The sequence below is a fragment of the Oncorhynchus nerka genome, linkage group LG9a (assembly GCF_034236695.1).
Source record: "Oncorhynchus nerka isolate Pitt River linkage group LG9a, Oner_Uvic_2.0, whole genome shotgun sequence".
Taxonomy (NCBI): Eukaryota; Metazoa; Chordata; class Actinopteri; order Salmoniformes; family Salmonidae; genus Oncorhynchus; species Oncorhynchus nerka.
This window is the reverse complement of record NC_088404.1, coordinates 30,018,248-30,045,507: the sequence shown is the minus strand read 5'-3', so window position 1 is coordinate 30,045,507 and position 27,260 is coordinate 30,018,248. Positions and strand designations below refer to the sequence as shown.

At 43.9% G+C, this 27,260-nt stretch overlaps 1 protein-coding gene across 1 annotated transcript in view; it reads right to left on the bottom strand.

The window, feature by feature from the left end:
• The window catches only part of LOC115134161 (low-density lipoprotein receptor class A domain-containing protein 3-like), a 201,827-nt gene that overhangs the window by 103,891 nt on the left and 70,676 nt on the right, over positions 1-27,260 (bottom strand). Inside the window, exons 3-4 of the mRNA XM_029667855.2 lie at positions 14,298-14,423; positions 13,291-13,425 (exon numbers count right to left, since the gene is read on the bottom strand). Of these exons, the coding sequence (XP_029523715.1) occupies positions 13,291-13,425; positions 14,298-14,423 (261 nt within the window). The remainder of the gene's footprint in view (positions 1-13,290; positions 13,426-14,297; positions 14,424-27,260) is intronic.

The window sequence follows — 27,260 nt, the reverse complement described above, 5'->3', positions numbered from 1 at the left end:
AGCAAGGAAGAAGCCACTGCTCCAAAACCGCCATAAAAAACCCAGACTACGGTTTTCAACTGCACATGGGGACAAAGATCGTACTTTTTGGAAAAATGCCCTCTGGTGCACTTCACAAAATAGATGGCGTCATGAGGATGGAAAATTACGTGGATATATTGAAGCAACATCTCAAGACATCAGTCAGGAAGTTAAAGCTTGGTCGCAAATGGGTCTTCCAAATGGACAATGACCCCAAGCATACTTCCAAAGTTGTGTCAAAATGGCTTAAGGACAACAAAGTCAAGATATTGGAGTGGCCGTCACAAAGACCTGACCTCAATCCTGTAGAAAATTTGTGGGCAGAACTGAAAAAGCGTGTGTGAGCAAGGAGGCCTACAAACTTGACTCAGTTACACCAGCTCTGTCAGGAGGAATGGGCCAAAATTCACCCTACTTATTGTGGGAAGTTTGTGGAAGGCTACCCGAAACGTTTGACCCAAGTTAAACAGTTTAAAGGCAATGCTACCAAATACTAATTGAGTGTATGTGAACTTGTGACCCACTGGGAATAAAGAGGTGATCCTAACTGATCTAAGACAGGGGATTTTTACTCTGATTAAATGCCAGGAATTGTGGAAAACAGAGTTTGGTGTATGCAAACTTCCGACTTCAACTGTATATCATATGATCTTAGTATCAATTTGTTGGAAGGACACCATTTCTATTAGTAGTAGCCCATTAACAGTAATCCAACTCTCCCTGTCCTATTACCAATGGCTCAATACAAACATATTCACATCAGAGAGAGAGCGAAAGACAAACAAATATATGAACTCATATGCATTAAGGTTGACGGATTCACTAGCTCCTCTCTATGTTGTCCATTAGCCTGTTGTGGCACTGATGGATAAAGTCTGCGTCTTAAATGGCACCCTATTCCCTATATAGTGCACTACTCTTGACCAATTGCAGTAAATAGGGTGCCATTTGGGACAGGCCAAAAGAGTACAGAAGCATTACCATGGGACACACATATACATCATGTCTCATGAGTAGATAATTGACAGATGAAGCGTGTAATGGTAATGTTGTTCTCCGAACAGAATGGAGCCAGAGACCTTTAATAGATCCCCTGCAGACAGCTAATGTCTAGTGCTACAGATTGGTCCCATTAGAACAGATCCTACTAGATCCATATGACCACACAACCAATCAGACAAGGTTAGTCTGCTGTCGGCCAATAGAGATGAAGCTTAGAGGTCAAAGGTGAGGGTGTTTTCACACATGATAAAACTTGTTTCAGAAGTGATGCTCTTTACTCATAAAAGCTCTTTCGTTTCCACCATCAATAAAGTGGCCCTATAGTCATAGAAACAGCTTTGGCACAAACTCTGGCATTAGCTCCCAGTGATGAACAGTTCGTTGAGCTGCCCTATATGACCTTGTCTAGCTATCTGCTTCGCTCTGCTGCTTATGGATGAGAGCATTAGGCATGTCAGCCAGATAAAGTAATGATATGATAATTAAATGGGCTTCTGGGCACATCACCACCTCTGAGAGTAGGTCTATTTCTCATACATTCATCATCAACCCTGCTGCCCAGAAGGATGAAGTCATATGCTGCACCTCTTCACTCATATCTATGAATTCCTCTTAGTTCTCAATGTTATTAAACAACAGAAAATGGGTTTGCACACCTCCTAGGCTAAAGAGGTCTGGACTATTAACAAGCTTCATTTATATGCATGCAGCAGTGTTTTGACATTATAACAGGCCAGGCAAGTGTAGGCCTAATTATTGAAACGCCTCTTTTGAGTTACTTGATAACACATTCTCTTCAGCAATTACGTCCTGGCCAAGAGGTTGAGATGGTTATGCAAAAACATGCTGAAAGGAGAGGAGGTAAAGTGGAGTGGTTTCTATTCACGAAAGAGTGAGAGAGCGGGAAAGAGAGGTGGGAGAGAAAAAAAAGAGACCCTCAACTGTTCAACAAAAGACCTGACCCTATGAGTGTCATCAGTGTTTGCAACAGAAGCACAATGCAGCTGAATGTTAATGCTATAGTAGCCTCCACTCTACTCTGCAGGAGAGCTCGTGTATTGTGAGCAGAGTGGAGCTAGATGACTGAATGTTAATGCAAGTGTAGAGTGCCTGATGTTGGCACAGAGAGGGACGCCGTTCCTGAGCCCTATTCAAATACACATATACTGGGTAGAAGAGTAGGCTCTACACACGTACGTGCACATGCACACACACACTAGAGAAGAGGGTCATTGGGTATTAGGAACAGTCGAGCTTTTGTCCTGACTGGAATTCCTCTTCACATCCGTTGGTGCTGGTTGTCAGTTGACCACCATCGTCATGGTGACTAAATGGGGTTAGATGTAGCAGAAAAAAGTTAGTTAATTTCGGGGATCTCAGACATTTGTTAATTTCGGGGATCTCAGACAGAGTGGAATGGCTGGCCCTGGTTCAAGGACAGAGGGATTTACACAGACACAAGTCCAGGGGGGGGTGCTCTTTCTGGGCATGGCCAAGACTGTTAGGCCCTAACACAAGGATCTCCATGAACACTGACACTCAGCCATGGTCGAGGTTAGAGTGCTACTTGCAATGGAGAGGAACATGGAAGGGGGGGGCAAGAGGAGAACAACAGAGGGAAGAGAAACTTGGGTCCGCACACGCACATACACACAAACTAAACGTTTTTCCTAGTTGAACTCCCTGGGCAGTAGTGTGTCCAACATCTTATTTTTGGCTCTGTCCAGTGACTGTTGACTCTGATAAACTAGCACCATTATATTTCACTCCCCCATCTCAAACTGCAGCCATTTTATTCCAATCTCCCAACTCACACTGAGGCCATTAAATTGCCCTCCACTCCCACGCCATTCTCCCTCTGCCTTCGCTCTCTGTGTTAATGATAGAACAAGACAGACCCACACCTCACACACACAGACAGACTCACACCTCACACACAAAGACAGACGCATGCACACACACCTCCAAAACACCCTTGGATTAACTTGTCATTTTAAACTACTGTGCCTATTTTCTGGCCCAAACTCCTGCAGAAATTAATGTGGAAAATGGAGGCTGAAAAGCCATTAAAAGCAGAGTGATGCCACCAATGGTGAATACAACCCAGGAATCTGTAATCACTGACATTCTCCATTCAGTCTATATATCAGTGTGATTGCAGGCCCTAATGGGTGCTTTACTGTGGACTCTAATGGTGAGGTGGAAATGAGTATTATGTATGTATCTGTTTATGAGCTGGTGTAAGCAGTTGGCCCGGGATCCAGGTTTCTCATGCATAACGTCTATGCAAAGCAGCAGATGCAGCCGTGAATCTCCTTTCACACTGAGGAAGGATCTATGAAATATAGAGCTGTAGATTATACTCTGTAGACAGAGTGCTTCTCCAGGGAGTTCAAAAGAGGCTCTCTGGAGTTGTACTGAGAGAAAAGAGAGACAGTTGTGTGTCACAAACATTTGAACCCAAGGATTCAGAAGCCAGCTACAACGGGTTCATATAGACCAATCTGTAATGGCAGATGAATTGTTCTGTACCAAGCAGTTCCTGTTCAGTTTAATGATGATCTACACGCTAAAAGGCTACATTCCTTCATTGCCATTTGAGAATAACTTAGATGAGTGGCGATCACCATTCAAACACATAGGCGAAGCAATGAGAACAGATATTATAGATTAGCTCACACACACACACACACGCACACACACACGCCTTAGGTTTTCCCACACTTCCAACCACCCAGAGATGATCTTTAATCAGTAATTTCCAGCAGGGCTGTTCATGTGCTGACAGGCTAGTCATGTAGCAGGCTAATGCATTATGTCAGCCTGCCTGCATGCATCCGCTGTGTCTCTGCTTAGATGTAATTGGCTGTCTGACAGTCCTCTATGGACCTGTAGGCCACTGATTACACTGATGGGGTTGGTGGCAGGAACCGTAATGTGACCAAATACATGTTGTGACAGAACAAATCAGTTGGACGGGCATTTGATTTCCAGAGGAGGCCTGTTTTTTCATGGGACCTCCTATGTGTGCACGCGCTTGCACTCATTTTTTAAATGGGGGTTTTAGTAAAGACCACAGGCAGCTCATGAGTCTTAAGTTAGGGGAAGCTTACAATTTATCCTACCGTTTCTACCAATCTGCATGCCAGTTCTGAATATTTATATATGCACATTTTTGTGGAACAGTTACATTTCAATAATAACATTTTTGTTTCTCAAAATCATTGTCACGTGGTTAATCATAAAAATCTGAAGTAAAATGATACAAATCTAAAAGTTAAAATTCAACTATGGCTAGAGCACTAGCCTCTGCTATATAGACACATTGATACACTGTGATCCATTGGTGGCTAAATAAATGATTGTCTAGAACTCAGTGATAGCCTATAGACTAATGCAGCAGTAGGCCTATAACCTACATCACCAACTAAGTCAAAAAATATAGAAAAATGTAGAAAATATACTGATGAAAGTTCTGGTTCTTTTAATCGCATTAATCTCTCTTCTCCGCCTGTCTGCCTCCCTTTCTAGCTGTCTTGACTTGAGCTATTGCTAGTGACGTTCAACATTGTACCAAATTATCACAGGGTCCGGCCCGAAGCCGTCGCTAACAAACTCTCAACAGTGTATCAACTAGCCTATTCCGGGACCTCGAAGCTTCCTGCGCCAGCGCGCTCGGGACAAAAATCTGTTTTTAATGAAATCATCAGATCATGATATTTTGTTATTTCACACAGAGGCTTGGTGATTATTGAGGTCAGGAGTGTTGGAAAGATTTGTCAAACACTGAGGAATGATCTTTCACAATGGATGTTAGAAACAGATTTTTTTTACTTGTGTGAGGCGAAGAACAAAATGGTGGTGTACCAGTTAAGACAATCAGAAAGAAGACATTGCCAAATGGGCTCTTATGGAGGCATTCATATCTTCAACACCCCCCCCCCCTTCTTCTTGATGCAACATTTTAAAATTATACTCAAAACACATTATCTTCACACATATTTTAGATGCTTTCACTGACAGCCGCTACTCAATCAGCTAGACCTATTGCCACGCGTAATAACCAAATTGTGGGCTTCCCAAACACACTTGTGATTTGAAACAATCCACAGGTATTTTTAATAAAGAAGCTAATGATCATCTATGGCTAAGTCATGCTCGTTGAAGTATATTGAATGATTTTATTTAGACAGGAGTAATTACATAATGTTGATTAAACATTCATTTACTTTAGTGTAATGTCTTCTTTCCAATTCGCAAGAGCATCAGATACATGTTCTACACATACTGAGACAGAGGGGAGCTGTTTCACTTGCTCGGATGCTTAAACTGAGATTGATGCGTCTTTCTGTCGGCGCGTGTCTCGGTCAAATAAATGATCTATATTTCAATATTTTATTTGGATGGGCTAGGCCCCCTAAGGCCCTCCCATAATATCGACCTTCGTGTGGTTACTGAAGCAGCAAAGTCCCACTAACCGCAAACCAGATGGGATGGCGAATCGCTGCTGAATGCTGTAGTAGCCATGCTGGTTTAGTTGTTCCTTTGAATTCTAATAAATCAAAAGACATTGTCACCAGAAAAGCACCCCCACACCATCACAACTCCTTCTCCATTCTTCATGGTGGGAACCACACTCACAGAGATCACCAAGACACGGCGGTTGGAACCAAAAATCTCAAATTTGGACTCATCAGACCAAAGGACAGATTTCCACCGGTCTAATGGCCATTGCTCGTGTTTCTTGGCCCAAGCAAGTCTCTTCTTCTTATTGGTGTTCTTTAGTATTGGTTTCTTTGCAGCAATTAGACCATGAAGGCCTGATTCACGCGGTCTCCTCTGAACAGTTGATGTTGTGATGTGTCTGAAACTTGAACTCTGTGAAGCATTTATTTGGGCTGCAATTTAAGAGGCTGGTAATTCTGATGAATTTATCCTCTGCATCCTTCTTGACATTTTCCAGATTGACTGACCTTAATGTCATAAAGTAATGATGGACTGTCATTTCTCTTTGCTTTTTTGAGCTGTTCTTGCCATAATATGGACTTACCAAATCGGGCTATTACATTTACATTTAAGTCATTTAGCAGACGCTCTTATCCAGAGCGACTTACAAATTGGTGCGTTCACCTTAAGACATCCAGTGGAACAGCCACTTTACAATAGTGCATCTAAATCTTTCAAGGGGGGGTGAGAAGGATTACTTTATCCTATCCTAGGTATTCCTGAAAGAGGTGGGGTTTCAGGTGTCTCCGGAAGGTGGTGATTGACTCCGCTGTCCTGGCGTCGTGAGGGAGTTTGTTCCACCATTGGGGGGCCAGAGCAGCGAACAGTTTTGACTGGGCTGCGCGGGAACTGTACTTCCTCAGTGGTAGGGAGGCGAGCAGGCCAGAGGTGGATGAACGCAGTGCCCTTGTTTGGGTGTAGGGCCTGATCAGAGCCTGGAGGTACTGAGGTGCCGTTCCCCTCACAGCTCAGTAGGCAAGCACCATGGTCTTGTAGCGGATGCGAGCTTCAACTGGAAGCCAGTGGAGAGAGCGGAGGAGCGGGGTGACGTGAGAGAACTTGGGAAGGTTGAACACCAGACGGGCTGCGGCTATCTTCTGTATACCACCCCTACCTTGCCACAACACAACTGATTGGCTCAAACGCATTAAGAAGGAAAGAAATTCCACAAATGAACTTTAAAGAGAGGCACACTTGTTAATTGAAATGCATTCCAGGTGACTACCTCATGAAGCTGGTTGAGAGAATGCCAATAGAGTGCAAAGCTGTCATCAAGGCAAAGGGTGGCTACTTGGAAGAATCTCAAATATAAAATATATTTTGATTTGTTTAACACTTTCTTGGTTACTACATGATTCCATATGTGTTATTTCATAGTTTTGATGTCGTCACTATTATTCTACAATGTAGAACATAGTACAAATAAAGAGAAACCCTTGAATGAGTAGGTGTGTCCAAACCTTTGACTGGTACTGTATTTGTATATGTGAGGGGGAGTGGTAAACAAAGGAAGTCACTGTAGTTCGTTCCTCTTCAAGGAATGCTGCAGGATAACCTTGAGGAGGACACTTGGTTTTGTTGTGAAGGGAATGTAAATGAATGTAAATGACATGTAAATGTGTCTGTCCATCCTCAACTCTACCCTGCACTTTAGAGATGGCTACCCTATGTAGAGTACATAGTCATTGAACACTGGTCACTTTACTAATGTTTACATACTGTTTTACCCACTTTATATGTATATACTGTATTCTAGACTTATCCTCTATAACTACTGGTATACATCACTTTTCTATTCACATACTGTCTATACATACCATTAACACATGTATGTGTAGATATGTATAGATGGCATTTGGATTAGTGTTACAGTGATATTTGGGTTGTTAATTGGTTTCATTCCGAACATCTCTTGACTTCTTTATAAAAATAAAAAAATTTAAGTTTTAAAAAATAGTATTATTTGTGTACTTGTTTGACATTTTACTGCATTGTTAGGCGCTAATGACATAAAAATTTAGCTAAACTGTGTACACGACCAATAAACTTTAATTTGACAAACATTGAATCCTTATTCAAATGCACATTGGATGCTGAAATAGGAGTAAGGTTTGGGACTGGGGACATGAAACAGAGCTTTGGCAGAAAGTGGATGTGAATGGGAGCAATAATGAAGATGTTTTCAGAGCCTTTGTGCGCTATACTCTACATGAAGTCACTAGCATAATCCCCACTGCATTTCTGAATTCCTGGATATTTTTTGGAATGTAAATATTTTATGACAATCTCCATTTGAACATATTTATGCTGAAAGTCCACAGTTTACTATGTAGGGAGGTGTTGAGTATTCAAACACACACAGAGCGTGCCAAAACAAAAGCCTTTGATGGTGGTAATCAGACAAAGCATGCCATGTCTTCAGAAATCAACATAGCCAGTTGAAAGCTAGCTCCCTCCTTCCCTCTCCCTCCCCCCCTCTCTCTCTCTCCTAACACACTGTGTCATTAGTCTACTAAGACAATTCAATGGCTAAACTTTCAAAAAATGTCCCTTCGTAGCAGATTTGAAAGAACTTTTCCCCATTCTGTGAATTAATATTACTATTAAGACACTGTCTCCAACTGTCCATCTAACAGAGAACACTTCATCTACAGCTCTCTGCATGTCTCATACTATTTCACATTCACAAACTTCTCATTCTGATATTAGACTGCTGAAGGTCAGGGAGTTATACTGTGTGTATTATTGCTTTCGTGTGTGTGTATGTGTTTGGTGCTTGGGCATGCTGAGTGTGTCTCTGGTCTCCAGCGTGTTTGTGTGTGTGCCTGGGACGTCTGTGCCCCCGGGCTGTTCTCCTGCTGTGACGAGGCAAAGGGGGGGGTCAAACACACACGCCCCCAACCCCCTCCGACAACGTACACCCAAACACAGATTTGAGAGGAAAAAGAAACGCTGCTGTGCCGAATGGGCTTTAATGTTATTTCTGCTTCCTGAATTACAGAGCCCTCCCCCTCCCTCGCTCTGCCTTCGGGGCTCAACTCCAGACTACTGCTATCCCTCTCACTGTCTCTCGCTCTTACTATCCCTCTCACTGTCTCTCGCTCTTACTATCCCTCTCACTGTCTCTCGCTCTTACTATCCCTCTCACTGTCTCTCGCTCTTACTATCCCTCTCACTGTCTCTCGCTCTTACTATCCCTCTCACTGTCTCTCGCTCTTACTATCCCTCTCACTGTCTCTCGCTCTTACTATCCCTCTCACTGTCTCTCGCTCTTACTATCCCCTCTCACTGTCTCTCGCTCTTACTATCCCTCTCACTGTCTCTCGCTCTTACTATCCCTCTCACTGTCTCTCGCTCTTACTATCCCTCTCACTGTCTCTCGCTCTTACTATCCCCTCTCACTGTCTCTCGCTCTTACTATCCCTCTCACTGTCTCTCGCTCTTACTATCCCCTCTCACTGTCTCTCGCTCTTACTATCCCCTCTCACTGTCTCTCGCTCTTACTATCCCCTCTCACTGTCTCTCGCTCTTACTATCCCCTCTCACTGTCTCTCGCTCTTACTATCCCCTCTCACTGTCTCTCGCTCTTACTATCCCTCTCACTGTCTCTCGCTCTTACTATCCCCTCTCACTGTCTCTCGCTCTTACTATCCCCTCTCACTGTCTCTCGCTCTTACTATCCCCTCTCACGGTCTCTCGCTCTTACTATCCCTCTCACTGTCTCTCGCTCTTACTATCCCCTCTCACTGTCTCTCGCTCTTACTATCCCTCTCACTGTCTCTCGCTCTTACTATCCCCTCTCACTGTCTCTCGCTCTTACTATCCCCTCTCACTGTCTCTCGCTCTTACTATCCCCTCTCACTGTCTCTCGCTCTTACTATCCCCTCTCACTGTCTCTCGCTCTTACTATCCCCTCTCACTGTCTCTCGCTCTTACTATCCCCTCTCACTGTCTCTCGCTCTTACTATCCCCTCTCACTGTCTCTCGCTCTTACTATCCCCTCTCACTGTCTCTCGCTCTTACTATCCCTCTCACTGTCTCTCGCTCTTACTATCCCCTCTCACTGTCTCTCGCTCTTACTATCCCCTCTCACTGTCTCTCGCTCTTACTATCCCCTCTCACTGTCTCTCGCTCTTACTATCCCTCTCACTGTCTCTCGCTCTTACTATCCCTCTCACTGTCTCTCGCTCTTACTATCCCCTCTCACTGTCTCTCGCTCTTACTATCCCTCTCACTGTCTCTCGCTCTTACTATCCCCTCTCACTGTCTCTCGCTCTTACTATCCCTCTCACTGTCTCTCGCTCTTACTATCCCTCTCACTGTCTCTCGCTCTTACTATCCCTCTCACTGTCTCTCGCTCTTACTATCCCCTCTCACTGTCTCTCGCTCTTACTATCCCTCTCACTGTCTCTCGCTCTTACTATCCCTCTCACTGTCTCTCGCTCTTACTATCCCCTCTCACTGTCTCTCGCTCTTACTATCCCCTCTCACTGTCTCTCGCTCTTACTATCCCTCTCACTGTCTCTCGCTCTTACTATCCCTCTCACTGTCTCTCGCTCTTACTATCCCTCTCACTGTCTCTCGCTCTTACTATCCCCTCTCACTGTCTCTCGCTCTTACTATCCCCTCTCACTGTCTCTCACTCTTACTATCCCTCTCACTGTCTCTCGCTCTTACTATCCCCTCTCACTGTCTCTCGCTCTTACTATCCCTCTCACTGTCTCTCGCTCTTACTATCCCCTCTCACTGTCTCTCGCTCTTACTATCCCCTCTCACTGTCTCTCGCTCTTACTATCCCTCTCACTGTCTCTCGCTCTTACTATCCCTCTCACTGTCTCTCGCTCTTACGATCCCTCTCACTGTCTCTCGCTCTTACTATCCCTCTCACTGTCTCTCGCTCTTACTATCCCCTCTCACTGTCTCTCGCTCTTACTATCCCTCTCACTGTCTCTCGCTCTTACTATCCCCTCTCACTGTCTCTCGCTCTTACTATCCCCTCTCACTGTCTCTCGCTCTTACTATCCCCTCTCACTGTCTCTCTCTCTTACTATCCCCTCTCACTGTCTCTCGCTCTTACTATCCCCTCTCACTGTCTCTCGCTCTTACTATCCCTCTCACTGTCTCTCGCTCTTACTATCCCCTCTCACTGTCTCTCGCTCTTACTATCCCCTCTCACTGTCTCTCTCTCTTACTATCCCCTCTCACTGTCTCTCGCTCTTACTATCCCTCTCACTGTCTCTCGCTCTTACTATCCCCTCTCACTGTCTCTCGCTCTTACTATCCCTCTCACTGTCTCTCTCTCTTACTATCCCTCTCACTGTCTCTCTCTCTTACTATCCCTCTCACTGTCTCTCTCTCTTACTATCCCTCTCACTGTCTCTCTCTCTTACTATCCCTCTCACTCACTTCTATCTATTCAATCTTCTTCTTCTTCCACATACTGCTGTATATATAGCATTTCACCCTGCCTCTCTATCTATTCAATCTTCTTCTTCTTCCACATACTGCTGTATATATAGCATTTCACCCTGCCTCTCTATCTCAGCATCACTCTCTCTCTCTATCCCTCTCCTTCTATTGATCTCAAATCCCCCTTAGCCTCTCATGCCTTTTATTCCAATTGTTTCTATTAAGCTTTATTCAATTCAAGGGTCTTTCTTGGCATGGTAAACATGTGTTAACATTGCCAAAGCAAGTGAGGTAGATAATATACAAAAGTGAAATAAACAATACAAATTAACAGTAAACATTACACATACAGAAAATTATTCTCTATCTTCCCATGCTCTTCCTAGATTACATCGCAATACGTTTTTCTGCCAACTTTACTATACTGCCAACTTTTTTCCAGCTTTTCTTTATATCTGAAAGATATTGCCGGTATCAAAGCCAAAACTTTTATTTCTAGCAAACAACGTAGTAATCATTTTGGTAAAGTTCTGCCTATATTTAACAAATTACAAGTCAGTATGATATGTTACCAATTGTAATTCGTACAATATGTTATGAATTTGCAATACGTATGAATTCCACATTTTTTCTGGCTAACCTTAGTTAGGTGGCTAAGGTTAGCTAGGCTAGGTGTTAGGTTTAGGGGTTAGGAGTTAGGTTAAAGGGTTAAGGTTAGGGGGAGGGTTAGTTAAAAAGTGAAGTAGTTGCAAAGTATATGAAAAGTAGCAAGTAGTTGCAAAGTTGCTAAAATACTAAAGTTGTCTGTGATGAGATTCGAACACGGAACCTTTGGGCGCCTTTCGTTTTTACCTTAAGTAACCTTCTGTCTTATGTAACCATACCAAACGTAACATTTCATTCTCAATTGAGTGTCCCGGATTCTTGGTTTGATCATTCATGGAAATAAAATAGCTGAAAACATAGATGGAGAACAAGCTATCGGATGAAAAATACCGGAGCTTTGGCGCAGGTATAGCTGAGTCGCGTTAGCGGAAGTGTAAATCATTAGTCCATAGATGCTGATAAGTGATTGTCCTGCGTCCCATTGTGTCATAGCTCCGCGGCTCTGACACCACCATCTGCGGGGGACGCATAGCACCTCCCCACAGGTCCCAACCAACACGTCTCAGGTATGTATCCTCTATTCATTTCAATGTGTTGACAGTTGGAGAAATTGTTTGAGCTGTGCTAAAAATTCTAAAAAGTATGAAAGCTAACGGTCCAATATTCCACTGTTGTGCATACGTGTACACATTTTGGGAAACAGTATGATAAACACTTAACGCCACTTGGCAAAAAATAAAATAAATGCTCCCACTTTTTATTATTTTTATTTCTATTTCTACAAATCAATCAAATCAAAGTATCAATATGAAATCGTCCAAAATAATATTTAGATATGTAACTGTATTGACTTTTCCCCTCACCACTATTTTATATTGCTACATTGCATTGTTCGCCACTTTGTCACTTCCCCCTCCAAAAACCCATTACCCAATGAATAAATAGAAAAAAAACAGAGGCCATCCTCTGTGGCTGTCTAACACATGGCCTAAATCAGACTGCAGGAATGAAACAATGGAAGGATAAAACTATGAGAGCAGGCTAGATGTAATTATCAGACACGTCAGAGGCAGGTAACCCAAACAGCATTCTAACTCCATGAGATGGGGAGTGTAGAGAGGCAGAAGGGAGTGTGGGATGACTTCAGATGGCTTAAAACGGATGTTGTGTGCCTTATCTGTCATCTGCAGCACCTCTGCTCTTATTCTCGAGAGAGAGAGAGAGAGAGAGAGAGAGAGAGAGGCAAAGTCCGAGGGGGGGGGGGGGCATAGATTGTGTGTTTGTGTCTGTGTGTATGCCTGTGGGTGTGTGTTATGCAGTTGAATTTCCCCCTCCTCTTCCTTAGCTCAGAGGGATAATAAACCCTGAGCTTCTCCTCTCCTCTCTGCGTGCTGCAATCTGTCTTGATGGCAGACCTCTACACGGTTACCACCTGATGGATCCTGACTCTGGCCTATATCAGGATGGCCATGGAGGTCTGGGAGATGTATATTGAGGCACATGTGCATGTTAACTTCCTCTGCAGGAACAACAAGCTAGCTTCTTGCTTCTGACTTAAAAGTTTACAAAGTTGGCTTGGTAGCAAAGTATTGAATCCTAGTGAGCAATGTTGGATGCTCCTATAATGGTGCCTTGTGACTGTGAAACCATTAGCATGTAGCCATGTTAGTGTATAGCTAGCGCATAGCTAGCAGGTAGCTGGTGTGTAGCTAGCGGGTTGTTACTATGTAGTGTGTAGCTCCTTACCTGCGGTGGTGAGGCAGTGTTCCTCGTCACTGTTGTCCTGACAGTTGTCCTGTCCATTACACAGGAAACTGCGGTCCACACAGCGCCCGTTACGACACTTGAAGCGGGCCTCCAGGCACACCAGCGGGTTACCTGCTGTGAGAGGACCACAACACAGCTCAGAGGTTAGAGGTCAGAGGATAGAGGTCAGGGGTTAGGTATGTGATAAACAAACTGTAGGCATTCTTTTGTTTCATTTTTATAACCACCAGCTCCTTAAACTGAAGAGCTGGAGAAACCTAAAAAAACCTAGAAAAACCTCAAACCTTTAACACGGTCCAATTTATCAATTTATCAAAGAAAAATCAAGAGGGAATTAATGAAAAAATGAAATGCATCACACCGCATCGAGAGATACAGTAAAACCTTTTGATCTCGGTTTTTGATTAGATACACAAATCCAACTAGCATGAGAGACCTCAGAACACTTCTGATTCCTCTTTGCACTCTTGTGCTGCTTGGCCTTTGGTCCAAGCCTGAGCAGAATGAGGCTGAATTATCTTGTAAGAATATCCAGACAATTAGGCAGTAGAGACATAGTGGTCGGTTCTCAGAGCGCGGCGTTCGTAGCACAGAGCACGTGGAAGGAGCGCAGTTCCATTTAAATGGCTAGATTAGATGTGCATCAGCGTGGGGGCCTGCAGGCTAGGCACAGTGTCTCTGACGATGGAGAGTGATTGGCTCGTTAGAAGCTGCTCTGCCGAGATGGAGAGAAACAGGAACAGAGGGAGGGAGCCATGTGAGCCCACTCCCAAATCCACCACTTCTATATACTACAGCTAAAGCTGGCTCCCAAATGATCCGAACACTGATCATACAGTAGGTCCAGAAGACCAACCTGTGTTTAAACCACAGTGTATGTGGTTAAATAGAGAGTGGCTTCCATGACATACTGTACATTAAGGTCATGATGGGGTATTATGCCAGGGTTAGTATGGGATGGGAGGTGGTTGCTGTGGGATACTCACTGCATTTCTTCTCATCGCTCCCGTCAGGACAGTCGCTGAAGCCATTGCAACGGAACCGTCCGATAATACAGTGTATCCCGTTGGCACAGGCAAAGAACGTCGGAGCACACTTGGACTTTATCTTGGCTGTGGGGAGGAGAGGAGTGGGGGAGAGGAGGGGGAGACGCGTCTGTTATTAGGATGATGCAGAAATGGCTATGGATGGATGATGCTGCAGTTGTAAATGTCTCATAATAGAGTTGAGCTGTGGGGAAAAGAGGGAAATATGAGAAAGAAGAAAGAATGAGAAGAAGGGAAAGAAGTAGAGGGAGAGAAAGGGAAGGAAGGAGAGAGAGAGATGAAGAACAGGACAGTGAGAGAGGGGGAGACAAGGAGTGAGAGGCGAGTGGGAGGGATAGAGGGATGTGGGTCCTACCAGACAATCACTGTATATTACAGGCTGCTGCTCACATTTCATTCAAGGCCTTAAAGGATCCTTCTTATTGACATTCTGGTAATGGTGAGTTCTAATACATAATGTTACAAATGTAGTTCTGTTATACTAAAGGTCAGTGAATTTATCAGTTCTACTTGTCCTGCAGTACTTCTTCGCACTTTCTCTATAGACCTACCCCCCACCTTAAGAGCTACAGGTTGGAAACAGAATGGAAAGTAGTTAGGAAGGAGAGCAGACAGAAAGCAGACAGAGACAAAGAGAGAACAAAGTGGAGGGAAGCGTTAGTATAGATCCACCATCGATCAATCTAACGGAGGGTAGACGGAGGGAGGGCCAGATCTCAGTGGCTAGCCAGGAGATTGACGAGCCTCCAGCCCTATCACCCAGCCCTGTTTAACCCCAGAAGCACCTAACTTTAGCTGCCTGCTTTAGACACATTGATCCCCTCTCTGGAGGAAAACACTGTGGAGAAAGTAGCTACCACAGGCAGAGGACAGACAGGGAGACGTGTGGGGAGAAGTCAGACCAGAAAGAACTAGGTTACTTTGGATGCTTTTCAGTCCAGAGCAGATAATTACTTTCCAGGGCCTGGATAGGCGTTTTGAGAAGTGCATTGGATTTACCTAGACCCAGGGAGTCTGTCCCATAGTGTGACCCAAGCCTGCTATGGCAAGATGAGTCCATCTGGGAACCTCTGCCGTGCAAATCAAAGAACCTCAGCGCATTATCTAGATTAGAAATCCACTATCTGGTGGGGGGACGGGACGGGAAGGAGAAGAGAGAGAGCTAAAACCACTTATCCTTCAGAACTTCTACTTCTTAATCTGTATATAATTTATTCAACATTCAAAGTTTAATTCCCTCTGGAAAATGTATGCAAAACAAAAGCTTAGTAAATCAGATGCTATAGGAAGAGATCTAACCTTCTGTAGGTGGCATGGTCAACTCAGCAGTCAGTTGAGCAACCAGCAGTAACCAGTTAGCCACCAGTATGTGTGCACAGACACTGCATACATAACCGGCGGCTCTAGTAAAACCCAGCATTACAAAGCAAGGCCTCAACCCTCTGAATCACTGACACAGGAAAGGTGTGTACCCTCCAAGCTTGTCATCAAGCTCGAGACCCTGGGTCTCGACCCCGCCCTGTGCAACTGGGTACTGGACTTCCTGACGGGCCGCCCCCAGGTGGTGAGGGTAGGCAACAACATCTCCTCCCCGCTGATCCTCAACACGGGGGCCCCACAAGGGTGCGTTCTGAGCCCTCTCCTGTACTCCCTGTTCACCCACGACTGCGTGGCCATGCACGCCTCCAACTCAATCATCAAGTTTGCGGACGACACAACAGTGGTAGGCTTGATTACCAACAACGACGAGACGGCCTACAGGGAGGAGGTGAGGGCCCTCGGAGTGTGGTGTCAGGAAAATAACCTCACACTCAACGTCAACAAAACTAAGGAGATGATTGTGGACTTCAGGAAACAGCAGAGGGAACACCCCCCTATCCACATCGATGGATCAGTAGTGGAGAGGGTAGCAAGTTTTATGTTCCTCGGCATACACATCACAGACAAACTGAATTGGTCCACTCACACTGACAGCGTCGTGAAGAAGGCGCAGCAGCGCCTCTTCAACCTCAGGAGGCTGAAGAAATTCGGCTTGTCACCAAAAGCACTCACAAACTTCTACAGATGCACAATCGAGAGCATCCTGGCGGGCTGTATCACCGCCTGGTACGGCAACTGCTCCGCCCTCAACCGTAAGGCTCTCCAGAGGGTAGTGAGGTCTGCACAACGCATCACCGGGGGCAAACTACCTGCCCTCCAGGACACCTACACCACCCGATGTTACAGGAAGGCCATAAAGATCATCAAGGACATCAACCACCCGAACCACTGCCTGTTCACCCCGCTATCATCCAGAAGGCGAGGTCAGTACAGGTGCATCAAAGCTGGGACCGAGAGACTGAAAAACAGCTTCTATCTCAAGGCCATCAGACTGTTAAACAGCCACCACTAACATTGAGTGGCTGCTGCCAACACACTGTCATTGACACTGACCCAACTCCAGCCACTTTAATAATGGGAATTGATGGGAAATGATGTAAATATATCACTAGCCACTTTAAACAATGCTACCTTATATAATGTTACTTACCCTACATTATTCATCTCATATGCATACGTATATACTGTACTCTAGATCATCGACTGCATTCTTATGTCACTAGCCACTTTAACTATGCCACTTTGTTTACTTTGTCTACATACTCATCTCATATGTATATACTGTACTCGATACCATCTACTGTATGCTGCTCTGTACCATCACTCATTCATATATCCTTATGTACATATTCCTTATCCCCTTACACTGTGTATAAGACAGTAGTTTTGGAATTGTTAGTTAGATTACTTGTTGGTTATCACTGCATTGTCGGAACTAGAAGCACAAGCGTTTCGCTACACTCGCATTAACATCTGCTAACCATGTGTATGTGACAAATAAAATTGGATTTGATTTGATTTGAGTGGGTACACAGTATATCTCTAAGCCAGCCAACACCCAAACATCTCCCTGTGTTTTCGCCACTTTGAATAACAAAGAGAATTATTATTGGCCTGTCCATGGCTTGGCACTGCGCCATTTAAAATGCCAGGGGCACACATTTCTCCCCCTACAATCCATTGTGGTAAGCTGATTTATGAGCTCTTTCAAGCTGCAGCGATTATGTGTGGAAGAAGGAGGGGTACGCAGAGCACCCGCATACTCTCTCCTCTCCTCGATGAAATGCAATCCCTCAACACTGGAGCGTCTGGTCTGCCTGTGTGTGTGTGTGCGTGTGCACGTTTGTGTGTGTGTGTGTGTGTGTGTGTGTGTGTGTGTACAGCCTTTGTTTACAGCCACAGCGGAGGCCCTGAGTGCTTAAAGCCCATTCTGCATGGATGGTATATCACATTCATTAAACTCTGCTGAGAAAAAAGACATGGCTCTGAGTTGTTGTTTTTCTTCATATTTTCTCACTCTCTCTCACTTTGCTGTGGAAAACAATCAAAACAGATTGCATCTGTTTCTCACATATCATGTATTTCTTGCATTTGTTTTGGTCTCCTAAGAAAGTGAAAAATCGAGGGAAGATTGGTTTGTGGCTACATGGATCTGAAGTCTCAATCCACTTCTTTTGTCTGCTCCTTTCCTTCATCATCTACTCATACGAAGGATAGGAGACGAGGATGCACCCCTGGAAAGGGGCCCCTTTCCCTTTTATCCCGGACCCGGGGTGCATCCTCGTCAGTAGTCCAACTAAATGTATTCAACTGAAATGGGTCTTCCACATTTAACCCAAGCCTTAATCAACATCCATGTCTTTGGCTTCCAGGGAAACCTTCCGGCGGTTAGTGGCCCAATGCTCTTCCACCCCTTGCCCTGTCATGGCTACCTTTCCTCCTTCTCCCCCAGAACCCCAGTAGCACCAGTATGGATATCCACTGTCTGATCCAAGCTTATATTGTCAGAATTAGTTAAACAAAATTGCATTAATGGTAATTTCAAGGCAGTTGTACAGAAACTGGATTGGTGGGGGTGTGTGGAAGGGGGAAGTTAATGTGCTTATAGCTGCATTCACATCTCATTGGGGTCACCTCGTCCTTCACAGGCAGAGCAGAGCACAGCTCTCAGGACATAAAAAAACAATCAAAGTTAATTAGAGAAGCTACATAGTTTTGGGTAAAAGAGGGGGAGCGGAGAGAGTAGAGGCTTTACGAAACAAAAATCAGACCGTTATTAAATGTCCCTGGTTTATTCCTCTGTGAAGGTGTTCTCTTTGTTTTTGTTGCCCGGAATCCCTTGCTCTCCACCTCTCTAAATTTAAGTACTTTCTTGTTTCTTTTCCAGAGCATTGTCCTTCAACCTCTCCCACTCCCTCCCCCCACTCTTCTACCACTCCTATCACGCGCTCCCTCTTAGTTGAACTTCTCTAATTCTGGACCAAGTTTTCCCCCTTCTCCTCTGAGCCTAAATAGAGGTTGTTTACAAAAAACAGCCCCTGTTTTTTTTGTATGGCTTCCAAAGTCAGTGGGGGTGTTCAGCTCAGCTGTACAAAATAAAACGAATGTGCCTGCAGTCAAGTAAGGCCAATACCAGCAGGAAAATAAAATTTAAGCTTATTTACTGCATTTCTACACAATTTAAAAACTCAAAAAGTACATTTCGAGAACAGCAAAAAATAAGCTACATTTACTTCAGACGTTATTACCTTGTTGCTGTAGCTTCATTTACAGTGCATTCGGAAACTATTCAGACCCCTTGACTTTTTCCACATGTTGTTATGTTACAGCCTTATTCTAAAATGCATTAAATAGATGTTTTCCCTCAATCTACACACAATACCCCATAATGACAAAGTGAAAACAGGTTTTTAGAAATGTTTGAAAATAAAGTATTTCTGTTTTTTATATATATATATATATATATATACATATTTTTTATATATATATATATAAAAAAATATATATATAAAAAATATATGTAAAAAATATAAATACTTTATTTACATGGGTATTCAGACCCTTTGCAATGAGACTCGAAATTGAACTCAGGTGCATCCTGTTTCCTTTGATCATCCTTGAGATGTTTCTACAACTTGATTGTAGTCCACCTGTGGTAAAAACACTGCTATGCACTAGCTACATAAGCACTGTGATTAAAACTCTAGCTTAGTTTCATGTCAAATCAAACAGCAGTTACAGTACCTAGCCCAAGTCATCTACACAGGGGTGGGAAACTCCAGTCCCCAATTGGTGTCACACTTTTTCGCCATCCCCAGCAAACACAGCTGATTAATCAATTTGCATTGTAAACTGAAGATCATGATTATGTGATTATTGGAGTCAGGTGTGTTAGCTGGGGCAAAAAAGGCACCCGAGGACTGGAATAACAGCCATCTTTACCTGCCAAATGATGCCGCTGGCGCAAAGGCACACACCCACGCACCCACACTTGATGGGTGAGTGCTTTTCCTTTCAAATCCTTCCTAAACCTTATACTAGAGAACATATGTTTGCCATAAAAGCATCTAAGCAGCGAAGAGCATGATAGTTTTAGCTTTAATGAAATACTTTAGATTTCTCCAACCTTCTCCTCTCCTTCCGCAGCCAATACTTTCCCTCCTTATTTTCTTTCCCCCTCAGGACATCCCCCCCTCAGCCCCTCCTTCCTTCCTTCTCTCCCTCGCTCCATAAGAAAATAAGTCTCTGAGCACAGGTGGACCAGGTCGTGATGAGCATGCATGAGCGAGAGTGAGGAGTGACATGGAGCGGAGGGGAATAAAAGAAAATAGAGAAAAGAGAGAGAGAGAAATGGAGGAGAGAGAAAAGAGAGGCGAGGTAGAGAGAGAGAAACGGAGGGGAGAGAAAAGAGAGGAGAGAGAGAGAGAGAGAAACGGAGGAGAGAGAAAAGAGAGGAGAGAGAGAGAGAGAGAGAGAGAGAGAGAGAGAGAGAGAGAGAAAAGAGAGGAGAGAGAGAGAGAAACGGAGGAGAGAGAAAAGAGAGGAGAGAGAGAGAGAGAGAGAGAGAGAGAGTGTGAGAGAGAGAGAGAGGGAGGAAAAGGCTGAGGAGTTGAAAGGATATTCTCTGACCTTGCCTGTGCGTTTGTGTGGGAAGGAAAATCGATGGGTAATGGAGTCTGGGTGAAAGCAAGGAGGGCACACAGAGACAGAGGCAGTCTGCTAGGAGGTTGGGAGATCAAACTAATCAATCTGGCTCCTTCAGAGTCCTGGCCCAGTCCGACGCTGTACAATGCAATAAACATCTGAGGGAGAACAATGTACAGTAGGTTGGCACTAAAGAGCAGCCTTCGGCCTTGCTCTATCTTGGCCCTGAAACGTTAATGGAACTTTTCGATCATGCCCAGACCAGCAACGTTCAGGCGATATTACCAACATGTGTAGAAGGGGAGCAGTGAGTGACTCCTGGACACTGTATGTCTTTGCAATGATTTTAAATCAGTCTACGTCATAAACTGTCAAGGCACTATGTGCAACCTTCTGTCAAGAAAAGTGTGTGCTATATCAAATATGTGGTGCCGAAGGAGATGGCTGCTGTTTTACAATCCCGTAACCAATTGTGCTATTTGGTTATATGGCTATATGTTTTATCGTGTTATTTGTAACTTATTTTGTACATAATGTTTCTGCCACTGTGTCTAATGACCGAAAAGAGCTTATTGATATCAGGGCAGCGATTACTCACCCCATACTGGAGGAATTCTTCTTCCTCTACGAGTCGGGCGGGAAGGATTTACTCCAGACACGTGACAAGGCCCTCATCCCCGTCATTCGCAGGAAGAAAAGACGGAGGTATCGTGGACGACGGTCTGGGTGCCTTGTAAGGATCCGTTGCCAAGAGGGTAATCTACCTTTTCCATCTTTCCTATTAGCCAACGTACAATCAATCAATCAATAATAAAATAGATGAACTATGAGCACATATATCCTACCAACGGGACAATAAAAAACGATAATATCTTATGCTTCACCGAGTCGTGGCTGAATGACGACATGAATAACATACAGTTGGTGGGTTTTCTTTTTTTTCTCGGCAGGATAGAACAGCAGCCTCTGTGAAGACAAGGGGCGATGGCCTATGCATATTTGTAAACAGCGGGTGAACGAAATCTAAGGAAGTCTCAAGGTTTTGCTCACCTGAGGTAGAGTAGCTCATGATAAGCTGTAGATCTCACTATTTACCAAGAGAGTTTACATCTATATTTTTTTCGTAGCTGTCTATATACCACCGCAAACTGGTGCTGGCACCAAAACCGCACTCAATGAGCTGTATACGGCCATAAGCAAACAGGAAAACGCTCATCCAGAGGCGGCGCTCCTAGTGACTTTAATGCAGGGAAACTCAAATCAGTTTAACCTCATTTCTATCAGCATGTTAATTACAGGCCTCTCTCATCTTTTTAAGTGGGAGAACTTGCACAATTGGTGGCTGACTAAATACTTTTTTGCCCCACTGTAAATTCAAAGATGAAAAAGCCTGGAAGGAGGAGAGATGACTAGAAACGATTCGGTTGGCCGTTTTATGTGTGGATTAATTGTCTGGGTAGAGGACATGCATTTCAGGTAAAATAACAACTCAATGTTTATATCCCAGGACAAATTAGCTAGCAGCAGCAAGCTAGCTAAATAGGACAAATTAGCTAGCAAGTGCAAGCTATCTAGCTAAATTGCCATACATGTTTAATGCATTTCGACCTGTCCCCAAATTAATGTCATTGGTTCAGAGTTTGTTTTGATATTTTAATCTGCGTGTCGTGATCGCAGACTCCAGCCACCCTAGTCATAGACTGTTCTCTCTGCTACCGCACGGCAAGCTCCAAGTCTAGGTCCAAAAGGATTCTTAACAGCTTCTACCCCCAAGCCATAAGACTCCTGAACAGCTAATCAAATGGCTACCCAGACCCCTCTTTTACGCTGCTGCTACTCTCTGTTTATAATCTATGCATAGTCACATTAACTCTACCTACATGTACATATTACCTCAAATACCTCAACTAACCAGTGCCCCCGCACATCGACTCTGTACCGGTACCCCTGCTGTTTAACTATTTGTTACTTTAATTTTCTATTTTCTATTGTATTTGTTTTCTTAACTTCTTAAAGCACTGTTGGTTTAAGGGCTTGTAAATATGCATTTCACTGTAAGGTTTACACCTGTTGTATTCGGCGCATGTGACAAATTTGATTTGATGAAAACATGTTGAATGCATATTCCTTTTAGAAATCTGGCTGTGACTGGCACAGCGGTCTAAGGCAATGTATCTCAGTGCGAGAGGCGTCACTATAGTACGTGGTTCAAATCCAGGCTGTATCAAATCCGGCCGCCGTGATTGGGAGTCCCATAGGGCGGCGCACAATCAGCCCAGCATCGTCCAGGTATCCCTCTGGGAAAGGCCTTCCCCTCTGGGATTTACTGATGGCCACTCATTTTTTATACCTCCTACTTTTTCTGCCTCTATATATTCTCATCTCTCCCTCTTTCTCACTCTCCCTCACTCTGTCCTTTGTATGTATTGTGTATATCTCTACATCCTCTCTTCTTCTCTCACCATCCTCCTTCTCTCCCACCTCTCCGTGCCCCCTTCATTAAGGCTGGGGGTTAATCTCAACTATAAGGGCCAGGTCCAGTAAGCCCAGTCACCCCCTTATCTCATTTCTTCTTGCAACCCAGGCAATACAAAAAAAATAAAAAATACAGTACCAGTGAAAGTTTGGACAACTCATTCCAGGGTTTTTATTTATTTAGACTATTTTCTACATTGTTGAATAATACATTGTTGAATAAGACATCAAAACTATGAAATAACACATATGGAATCATGTAGGAACCAAAAAAGTGCTAAACAAATCTACATATTTTATATTTGAGATTCTTCCAAGTAGCCACCCTTTGCCTTGATGACAGCTTTGTACATTCTTGGCATTCTCTCAACCAGCTTCAGGCAGTAGTCATCTGTAATGCATTTCAATTAACGGGTGTGCCTTTTTTTTTCCATTTGTGGAATTTCTTTCCTTCTTAATGCGTTTGAGCCAATCAGTTGTGTTGTGACAAGATAGGGGTGGTATACAGAAGATAGCCCTATTTGGTAAAATACCAAGTCCATATTATAGCAAGAACAGCACAAATAAGCAAAGAGAAATGACAGTCCATCATTACTTTAAGACATGAAGGTCAGTCCATCTAGAAAATGTAAAGCACTATGATAAAATTGGCTCTCATGAGGACCGCCACAGGAAACGAAGACCCAGAGTTACCTCTGCTGCAGAGGATAAGTTCATTAGAATTACCAGCCCCAGAAATTGAAGCCCAAATAAATGCTTCAGAGTTCAAGTAACAGACAAATCTTAACATCAACTGTTCAGAGGAGACTCCGTGAATCAGGCCTTCATGGTTGAATTTCTGCAAAGAAACCACTACTAAAGAATACCAATAAGAAGAGACTTGCTTGGGCCAAGAAACATGAGCAATGAACATTAGACCGGTGGAAATCTGTCCTTTGGTCTGATGAGTCCAAATTTGAGATTCAGTGTAGGTGAATGGATGATCTCCGCATGTGTGGTTCCCACCGTGATGAATGGAGGAGGTGTGATGGTGTGGGGGTATTTTGCTGGTGACACTGTTGAGGATTTATTTAGAATTCAAGGCACACACTTAACCAGCATGGCTACCACATCATTCTGCAGCGATATGCCATTCCATCTGGTTTGCGCTTAGTGGGACTATCATTTGTTTTTCAACAGGACAATGACCCAACACACTTCCAAGCTGTGAAAGGGCAACTTGACCATGAATGAGAGTTATGGTGTGCTGCATCAGATGACCTGGCGTCCACAATCACCCAACCTCAACCCAATTGAGATAGTTCGGGATGAATTGGACCACAGAGTAAAGGAAAAGTAGACAACAAGTCTTCAGCCTGTGGGAACTCCTTCAATACCGTTGGAAAAGCATTCCAGGGGAAGCTGGTTGAGAGAATGCCAAGAGTGTGCAAAGCCGTCGTTAAGGCATAGGGTGGCTACTTTGAAGAAATACACGTTTTTGGTTACTACATGATTCCGTATGTGTTATTTCATCATGTTGATGTCTTCACTATTATTCTACACTATTATTCTATGTAGAAAATAGTAAAAATAAAGAAAAACCCTTGAATAAGTAGGTGTGTCCAAACTTTTGACTGGTACTGTACATGCACTTGCATAAACTTGCAGATGTTTGCATGCACGTATGCAGACATATACTACCAAACTACCGAGACATTCACAAAATCTCACTTAACCGAGTACACACACATGCATGCCAAAACACAGAATCCTTGAAGTTCTGTGATATACATGTTTTCATTCAACACACGCTTTGTGAAGGAAAAGGTAGTTCATGAGTTAAGTTTTAGAGGGCATTGACTTTGCTCTGGCTTTGGAATACAGTAAAACAATAACACATGTAATTACAAGTGTAATGTAATAAGACATTTCAAGGGTATGTTTTATTTCCATGCTTTGAGAAGAGAAGAAGTAAACTGAGATATTGATTTTTTTTTCTGTGTGCTGTAGAATGCTATTTTAAAGCGAGTGGCAGTATTTACATGATCCTGGCTGACCCTGCATCAGAAATGAGAAAACACACACACAGAGCGACAGAGAGAGAGAAGTGCCCTCAGCTCTATCAGGAAGAACAGATGGAAAGAGAAGCAGAGAGAATTCAGAGAGAAATCAGAGAGAGACCAGAGAAGCAGAGAGAAATCAGAGAAATCAGCTAAGCAGAGAGGAATCAGAGAGAATGAGCAGAGAAGCAGAGAGAAATCAGATAAGCAGAGAGGAATCAGAGAGAATGAGCAGAGAAGCAGAGAGAAATCAGAGAGAGACCAGAGAAGCAGAGAGAAATCAGAGAGAATGAGCAGAGAAGCAGAGAGAAATCAGAGAAATCAGATAAGCAGAGAGGAATCAGAGAGAATGAGCAGAGAAGCAGAGAGAAATCAGAGAAATCAGATAAGCAGAGAGGAATCAGAGAGAATGAGCAGAGAAGCAGAGAGAAATCAGATAAGCAGAGAGGAATCAGAGAGAATGAGCAGAGAAGCAGAGAGAAATCAGAGAGAGACCAGAGAAGCAGAGAGAAATCAGAGAGAATGAGCAGAGAAGCAGAGAGAAATCAGAGAGAGACCAGAGAAGCAGAGAGAAATCAGAGAAATCAGATAAGCAGAGAGGAATCAGAGAGAATGAGCAGAGAAGCAGAGAGAAATCAGAGAAATCAGATAAGCAGAGAGGAATCAGAGAGAATGAGCAGAGAAGCAGAGAGAAATCAGAGAGACCAGAGAAGCAGAGAGAAATCAGAGAAATCAGATAAGCAGAGAGGAATCAGAGAGAATGAGCAGAGAAGCAGAGATAAATCAGAGAGACCAGAGAAGCAGAGAGAAATCAGAGAAATCAGATAAGCAGAGAGGAATCAGAGAGAATGAGCAGAGAAGCAGAGAGAAATCAGAGCAACAGCAGAAGCAGAGAAGCAGTGGGAAATCAGAGCAACAGCAGAAGCAGAGAAGCAGTGGGAAATCAGAGCAACAGCAGAAGCAGAGAAGCAGAGAGAAATCAGAGCAACAGCAGAAGCAGAGAAGCAGTGGGAAATCAGAGCAACAGCAGAAGCAGAGAAGCAGTGGGAAATCAGAGCAACAGCAGAAGCAGAGAAGCAGAGAGAAATCAGAGCAACAGCAGAAGCAGAGAAGCAGTGGGAAATCAGAGCAACAGCAGAAGCAGAGAAGCAGTGGGAAATCAGAGCAACAGCAGAAGCAGAGAAGCAGAGAGAAATCAGAGCAACAGCAGAAGCAGAGAAGCAGTGGGAAATCAGAGCAACAGCAGAAAAGCAGAGAGAAATCAGAGCAACAGCAGAAGCAGAGAACCAGAGAGAAATCAGAGCAACAGCAGAAGCAGAGAAGCAGTGGGAAATCAGAGCAACAGCAGAAGCAGAGAAGCAGAGATGAATCAGAGACAGCAGAGAGAAATCAGAGACAGCAGAGAAATACAGGCCAGATTGGTATGACTCTCTGAGATGAACTTTTCAACTGGTTGTCGTGGAGATAGGATGCAAGGAAGAGGATAGCATGGGGCAACATAAGCACCACATTTCATTTGTTATGGTCGAGGTGTGTGTGTCACCGTGTGTTTGTGTAAAAATGTTTGGTCTATCATAGTGTATCTGAGGTGTGTGTACTACATTAGCTGGACGTGTTTACTTCTGACTGTCTGTGTGTGTGTGTGTGTGTGTACTGTATATATATTTTTGAGTGTGTGGTTGTGTGTGTGAGTTTTGTGTCAAGAGCTCCGTCATCATGCAACAGATGCAACAGCCTACACTCGGATTTGTTTTTATTAAATCCTTTTCATTAAATCGTTTTTAATCTTAACTAAAAGGTTGTAATGCTATTGATTCCCCAACACGGTTAGCCTTTACAGCTGGGACCGCACGTTTGTGTTCCGGACTCCAGTTAAGTAGCATTCAGTTGCTAGCAATCATGAAAATGGAGCACGTTAATGCTAGCAGTGCTAGTCCACCGGTGTGTCTATCCTCAGCTGGGCACAAATGGTTCAGGTTCGAGATGATTTCCACACAAGATAAAGATAAGGTGGAACTAGAAAATGGACAGGGAATTGTCTGCTCTAAATGCACCACCATCAAGAATCTTAGGGAAGTGATCCTCCGGCTGTTAGCTTGGCTGTGAGAACAGGAAAACCTGCTTTCTATGTACACTGACCTTGCTGTAACCCAGGCAAACTGAATCTCAGTTTTTAATGCCTCCTATACCAAAGCTGTTGATGAGTCGGGGGGCGTTGATCTGTCCCAATCCAATGGACAGATATAAAGCTCAACTACGCGGCCCATGGGAGAACACTCACAAGGGGTAGGAGATCGGGGAGGCAGTCTGGCCACCCATCTATCCGAGAAGATCCGATCCTGCTATCAAAAAGCTTTTCCCCACT